This window comes from Bactrocera dorsalis, chromosome 1 (assembly GCF_023373825.1).
Source record: "Bactrocera dorsalis isolate Fly_Bdor chromosome 1, ASM2337382v1, whole genome shotgun sequence".
Classification (NCBI taxonomy): domain Eukaryota; kingdom Metazoa; phylum Arthropoda; class Insecta; order Diptera; family Tephritidae; genus Bactrocera; species Bactrocera dorsalis.
In genome coordinates, this window is record NC_064303.1 from 12,433,673 (window position 1) to 12,441,114 (window position 7,442).

Genomic DNA, 7,442 nt, shown 5'->3' on the forward strand with positions numbered 1-7,442 from the left:
ATAAATGATTTGAACATTTTAAATAAGATTTAATGTAATTAAAACATATTACAAAAATTATTTCAGTGATATAAATTACAATTATTTATATTCACATTATTATCTTTTAGAATATATAAATAGTATTTAGCAGTTAAATAGGTCATTCTCAATATAAGTAAACCTGCCATATTATATGGTTTTATATAATTATTTTTCATTCATTAATAAGCTTTATAAAAAAAGTTTCATATTTATTTACCTGCAATTCTTCAAATATTAAATAAATTTTTATAATAAAAATTATGAAAATAAACTTAAAAGCATTAATTATGAGTATAAAATATCTTACTAAGACAAATATTTATGTACATATGTATGTCTTAAATATCAACAAATTCTTTAAAACATAAAAATAATACAAAACCAAAAATGTAAATGGGAATCGGTGAATTGAGGGAATAATGATATTTGAATGCCTTCCAATGAACTGGAATTATCGAATTCGATAGTTAATTATCGATTAATATGTAGTCGAAACAATCTTTGTTTTTCTTGCATCTGTGGATTTATTGCATTTGTTTCTTGATTAATTGAAAAATAAACTCTTTCGTCGCATTTTTTAAACTCGTTTTATATTTCAATGGTTCAATGGATGGGAATGTAAAGACGTGCACTTTATATAATGGGCTCTTGTCTGTGTAAAGATAAAAACGAAAGTGAAGAGGACAATAATGATACGGGCGTTGGGCGTACGCAACGACATTCAAGAGGTTCACTCAGAAACTCATACCGTAATCCGGAAGTACTGCAGACAAATGACACATTGAAAACACTTTCTGACACCGTGGACAAATTAGTACGCGAGACTTTAGATGTGATTAGTACAATGATTGATAAGTATGTGTTTTACTTTTTCAAAAACTGCACAAAGCTAACCATATTAAATAATATTTTGTACATTAGTGAACCGAACCCACCCAGTTCTATATTAATGCTACACATAATCACGGAAAAACCAGCTGGTTGGACTGAACTGGTGCGTTCATTAATGCGTGTGGTGCCGGTAGAACATCCCATGGGCCCCAGTGTTATAGCCCTACTACTCGATGACAGTCCACTGCCTACAAAAGAATCTGTACTGAAGGTCGGCGAAATGGTTGCACCAAAATATGGTTTAAAAAATAACCTACGCAAAGAACGAAATTTATGTGTTATACTTGGCTGCTTAGCAGAAAAATTAGCAGGACCTAGCAGTATTGCATTACTTAACAATTCCATGTTAAAGTACCTGATTAGTAATTTAAATGAAGACATCGATCCGAATGTAAAACTTCTTTCATTAATCGCACTCGAAAAATTTGCCCAAACGAGTGAAAATAAAGTGACAATACAGGTAAGCTAACGAATTCCTAAAAAAATAGAGATTAATAGTGGTTTTTGTTGTTGAATATGTATCCAAACACAGAAAACTTTGCAAGAAATGAAGCAAAGCCCGTTTTTAGCACTGGAGGAGCATGTATCATCACCAAATTTCTTAATGCGTCAAATAGGATTTTGCGCTTGTTGGTGTTTAGACAACTACTGTGAGTGTTAAATTATTTCTACCATTGTACATATCTATAACTAACGCTAAAATATACAATTTTTAGTTCCAGTAAGCGGGCGACAATATTCATATGAGACAACCAATGTCTCCAATATTAACGCCATGCTTAATACGAAGGATGTAAGTGAATATTTGAAAATATCACCAGATGGTTTAGAAGCGCGCTGTGACGCTTACACATTTGAAAGTGTTCGCTGCACATTCCAGGTAAAAACAATCTTTAGAATTTTCAGTGAGAATTAACATAATTCGAATTTTACTTGTATGCCGTAGATAACCAAAGGTTGTTGGTATTATGAAGTCCTCCTAATAACACCGGGTGTGATGCAAATCGGTTGGGCAACAAAAGAATCGAGTTTTCTAAGTGACGATGGTTATGGTATAGGTGATGACAAATACTCTATTGGATTTGATGGTTGTAGGCGTATTATATGGCATAATGCCAAATCAATTCCACACAGTTTGCCAACATGGAAAAGTGGCTCGATTCTTGGTTGTTTACTTGATTTAGACAAACAAGAAGTTATTTTTACTCTCGATGGAGAATCGACTGATCCTTATAGGCACATATTCAATAACGTTAAGTACGTATGCCACATAACTACTTTATATATCCGAATTTGAAAAAATGATATTTTAGGGAAGGATTTTTTGCGGCAGCAAGTTTTATGTCCTTTCAACAATGTAGATTTAATTTTGGACTGGAACCATTTCGATATCCACCACAAAGAGCATTTCACAATTTCAATGAAAGTGGAAAGCTGAGTTCAAGTGACAAGGTAAATTTATAAATAAATATTTCGAAGAATATCCCTACTTACTATTCTTATCTATTTATTTTCTTACACTACAGATAATTTTGCCGCGGCATATTTATCTTGATATGTTACGAAAAGTAAGTGTACGTGATGACTCCTGTACATTATGCTTTGACAAAAAGGCTACTATGAGGTTGGAGCCTTGCGCGCATAGGTAAACTATATTAATATATATACTTATATATTTACATATACCATTCAAATTGTTATAAATGAAATTTTTATTTTAATATATTCACAGAGGGTTTTGTGTCACGTGTACGGAACAACTGAAGTTTTGCCCCATGTGTCGCTCGGACATACGTACAAAAGTACAAGAATGCACTGATAGTCCTGTTAATGTGGAAGTTTCTGAAGCAGAAGTTATGTCCACGGAAACATGACATATTTTATCTCAAATCATAGTTATGTAAAAATTACGCACTCGTAGAGAAGAACGATCTATACATTTTGCCTATATCTCTTCAGAGTTTTTTTTGTAAATAAGTTTTAAGTAATAATCAAATTTTATCGTTAGGATGAAATAAAGAAAAAAATCTATAGTCTATTACGTTTAAAGCGTAAATACTAATATAATTAATTTTTTTTACAATAGTATTGTATGTACTCGTTTTTCGTTAATTTATTACAACTAAAAAAGTATTTTTTATTTCTATATCATTTAACTACGCGGCCGTGGCTTGTAATGTGATTGGTTCCTTTTGCAGTGTTGTAGATAAACTACCTTCCCATATTTCGGCCGTATGTGAAAGCACCTCACTTGATGTGGCAGTTTTATGACGCATGAAATAGCCTTGTACCTGTGCGGGACTGGCCTTTCGACCATCAGCTAATACACATTTTGCGAATTCCATCGCAACCTTACGTGGCAGCTTTTCTTGTTTGCCATAGAAACGCAGAAACATTTCCTCTAGTTGGTATGCATCGCAATGGCCCACAAATTCCTTTACGTCAACGCGACCGGGTCGTATAAGTGCTGGGTCTAAACGTTCTAAATAATTTGTTGTCATAAATACAATACGCGCTTCGGTTGAAGCAACACCATCCAGACAGTTTAGTAAACCACTAAATGTAATGCGATTGAGTCCTTCATATGCAGCCGCTTGTTGTTTGACATCTTCACGTGAAGCAAAGGCGGCATCCACATCCTCTAACAATATAATTGATTGTTCTGGCGCGACATTCAAAAGATGATTTAAACGATCATCTGTTAGTCCACGCTCTGATAAATTTAATAAGCAGATACCATATTCAAGTTCACCCGCTAGAGCTGTAATAAAACTAGATTTTCCACAACCTGGCGGTCCATACAGCAAATAGCCGCGTCGATAAGGTATGCCGCGATCTATATACCATTGAGAATTGCCGATGAACTCTTTACAGTCTGTGACAATACGCTCTGCAACACCCTTCTCGAGCACAACAGACGATAACGGTCGTCTGCGTCGTGGATGTCCAAACTGTCGCCATTCGGAACCCATAGCGGTGTACATAAGTGTTTTACCCTCAGTTGCTTCCAAAGCTAATAAACGTGCCTCTTCAAGTATATCGAAATACAATTGTTTATTACGACCAAATGATGTTAACGTAACACTCTCCCATGGTACACCCATATGTAAGTCCAATGTGTGCTGCTCCCGTGTACGTTCAACCTGTATCCAAATGCCCTGATATCGCATTAAATGCTTTCCAATACTGGGTATAAAGTCATACTTTGTACGTATTTGGCCAGTTTCTTTTTGCACAAATGATGTCTCGACGCTGAGATGTTGTGTCTCTCTTGCTCCTCGCACAGTAATCCATTGCAGCAACCACTGATAAGATTTATCTCGGCAGGGTACTTCCAATGTAATCATCATATGTCGGCGAAATAAAATTATAGCCCCTTGCAGACCTTTCCGCAAAATAGCTGCACCGGCACCTATTCCGAATAGGCCAAAGCCTGCTCCGAAATATGGATTTGTTGATAATCCACTCACAATTTCCGAGAACGGCATGTTTTTCCTATCTTACCTAATACGGTGGATTTGAGGTACGAGTTAAAACATATGTAAATCTATGGCGCATTGTTGTTGTTGCATGCAACAGCTGTTCCAGGTACAGAGTGCAACAAAATGTTTGCAAACTTTGATTTCGACCACCCTATACTTGTCTTATGATTCATATTTTTACAAAACAATTATTAATCACAATCAGTGCAAAAGCGAATTCCATTTGACTTTAACCAAGGAAAATTGTACTGTAAGATATCATACGTAGTTGCTGAAATTGTTTTGCTTTATAAAAATTATAATGGCAAATGCTGAAATTGAATCTCGTTCAAGTCGTTGGCGAAAGGTGGGTTTACAAGGTTTGCAAATCTAAAAAAACAGTTGATATACACTGTAGGTATATACATACATATATGCATAATTTGTATATTTACATGTCTTTATTGTTGTATTTTTATCAGCAATTCATATAACGATGAAATTACGATAAATTAATCCAAATGTTATCTTAATTTCAATTTATGGTACAAATTACAAAAATAGTTGTATCTGTTTTATTTAAGCCCAGTTATATGGCTTCGTGAAGTTCGCAATTTGCGGTAATGTTGAAAGTTAAGAAACTCAACTAATAACAAATTTACAATTTAGAGCTGACGATTTTGTGACTCAGAATGAATTTACAACTATAACAAAACATATTTGCTAGCTAAAAATCTCTGCTTGCTTTAAATTTGTTTGAAATGTTGCAATATTTAGAAAAGCTGTACGAAATGTTGATGTAGGGAATAGCTGATTTATTGCCAAATTTGAAGTTAAGGGAAAGCCGTAGAAGGCGTCTTCTACCAATAATGGGCTTAGCTGATAAAACTCAAGCGGGTATTTATATACATATGTACATTAATAATTATACTTACAAAGCTTACATATGTACTTTCCTTTACAATATTACTAAGACATTAGTATTGTATTAATGCAAAACAACGTTGGGGGAATATGAAGCAAAAAGTCAAAAAGACTCTAGATGCACAAGAAATTTGAAATTCTTATGTTACAAATATGTGTTGTTAATAAATTTATCCCACTAATATTTCTTTTTTAAATCTGTCTCCAAAAGTCAGCTGACTTAGGAACTAACAATCATTTATATTATTATGCACATCGTTATTCCATAATTAAACAAGTAAACTATTAGAAAACTACGCATTTGTAATGCTAGTTAGTGCGAAGAGCATTCGCTTGCTTTCTTTATTATCAAAGGAGTGAGAGCATTGATAGAGAAAATAGCTTTTAATACGCTAATTAAAAAGTAAATTAATTTAACTTTTTTACTTATTTTAACAGGCCATGGTAGGACCGCTACCCAATGATTTTCTACGTGTTAATAGTGGAGTTGATGCACAGGTGGCTGCAGATAGCCAAACAGCGGCAGCTGTATACCAACAACAAGTGTATCCACAATATGTTGTGAGTAGTTGCTCTTAAATTTGTTGATATTTTTAATTTCTTATTAATTCCCGTTTAAGGCACCAAATTATGTTGGTCGTTTGAGTATCACCTGTGCACAAGCGAAATTAGCACGTAATTATGGCCTTACCCGCATGGATCCCTATGTGCGTATACGTGTCGGTCATTATGTATACGAAACACAAACAGATCCAAATGGTGGTAAACATCCACATTGGAATCGTGTAGTACAAAGTCAATTGCCAGCCGGTGTTAATTCGATTTTCATTGAAATTTATGATGAATGTAGTTTTAAAATGGACGAATTGATTGCATGGTGTGAAATCAAAATACCACAAAGCGTGATGCGCGGTGAAACGCACGAAGAATGGTATCCACTTAGTGGTAAACAAGGTGACGGCCTTGAGGGCGCTATCGACATAGTTTTGAGCTTTTCCAATCAACCCATGCAGCCATATATGTACCAGACTGTGGGCGGACCAGCGCAAATGTTAATGGTGCCGCCTGGCAGACCAATGCCAATATTTGTAACACCTCAACAACCGCCAGTCGCCAATACGGTTATTCAGCCAGCACCGCGACAATTATCCGAAGAAGAATTCAAACAAGTGAGTATGCCCAGTTAGTATGTATTAGTGGTGATTAGGGTGGCGAATTTTTTTATTCAAATTCTTAGATGCTTGCTTTGAATTGACATATTTTTTATCTATTACTACTTTGTTACTACAATTTTTAAATTAAGAAATATCGTTTCAGTTTAAATTTTCAAAAAATATAATAGAACGTTCAAACAGAAAAAATGAAATTTAAAAAATTAAATTTTCCAAAAAAAAATTCTCGATTTTTAATTCCGATGTTTGGGATTAAAAATAAAATTTTAAGTTTTTTATTTCTAATTCTAATTTTTAAATTAAAAAATATTTTTTAAGTTAAAATTTCAAAAAATATAATAGAATGTTCAAAAAAAAATAAATTTATACTTCAATCCACCTTTAGGTTTACAAATTTAAAAATTATTTTTTATTAATATATTATTTTTGGTATTTAAGTTTTTTTTGGAATTTAAGTTTTCATTTCTATTCTGGTTTTTAGGATAAAAAGTACTTTTAAATAAGATTTTTGGTTTACAAGAAAAAAATCAATTAAAATGTTAATTTAATAATTTTCTTAATGTTTTATTTGCAACTCTGCTGTTGATATATGTACATATATATGTACATACATAAAATGATACTTGAACTATGATTTTTTACAGATTCACGAAATGTTTCCAAATATTGACAAGGAAGTTGTCAAGTCCGTATTCGAGGCGAATAACGGCAGTAAAGATGCAACAATAAATTCCCTGCTACAGATGAACGAATAAAAACGAGTGCAGCTGCGCAGCTATTTTTTACGTACATACATATAGTTATACATACATATATAAAATATATACGTCTATACAATATTATTAACAATACTAAATTATGCTTGTATGAAATAAAATTTAAAAATTAGATTTTTCAATTTATCACGCATAAGCAGACAGAGTGTGTTACTACTTACCGAACCAAACAGCGTTAGAACGCCGAAAAAACG

General features: G+C 33.4%; 3 protein-coding genes across 3 annotated transcripts; 2 read left to right on the plus strand and 1 right to left on the minus strand.

Annotated features, from left to right (window-relative positions):
* The first annotated feature begins 514 nt into the window (after positions 1 to 514).
* LOC105233582 (RING finger and SPRY domain-containing protein 1) lies at positions 515 to 2,982 on the plus strand. The gene is made up of 8 exons (XM_011215700.4): positions 515 to 879; positions 946 to 1,375; positions 1,448 to 1,565; positions 1,632 to 1,795; positions 1,862 to 2,172; positions 2,229 to 2,367; positions 2,442 to 2,560; positions 2,648 to 2,982. The coding sequence occupies exons 1-8, from the start codon at positions 665 to 667 to the stop codon at positions 2,787 to 2,789; spliced, it is 1,638 nt and encodes a 545-aa protein (XP_011214002.2). The 5' UTR covers positions 515 to 664; the 3' UTR covers positions 2,790 to 2,982.
* LOC105233581 (mitochondrial chaperone BCS1) lies at positions 2,954 to 4,584 on the minus strand. Its single transcript, XM_011215698.4, has one exon. The coding sequence runs from the start codon at positions 4,401 to 4,403 to the stop codon at positions 3,072 to 3,074; it is 1,332 nt and encodes a 443-aa protein (XP_011214000.2). The 5' UTR covers positions 4,404 to 4,584; the 3' UTR covers positions 2,954 to 3,071.
* Positions 4,581 to 7,389, plus strand: LOC105233583 (toll-interacting protein). The gene is made up of 4 exons (XM_049462381.1): positions 4,581 to 4,743; positions 5,739 to 5,861; positions 5,921 to 6,469; positions 7,117 to 7,389. Exons 1-4 carry the CDS (start codon positions 4,699 to 4,701, stop codon positions 7,225 to 7,227), a joined length of 828 nt encoding a protein of 275 aa, XP_049318338.1. The 5' UTR covers positions 4,581 to 4,698; the 3' UTR covers positions 7,228 to 7,389.
* Positions 7,390 to 7,442: the final 53 nt, after the last annotated feature.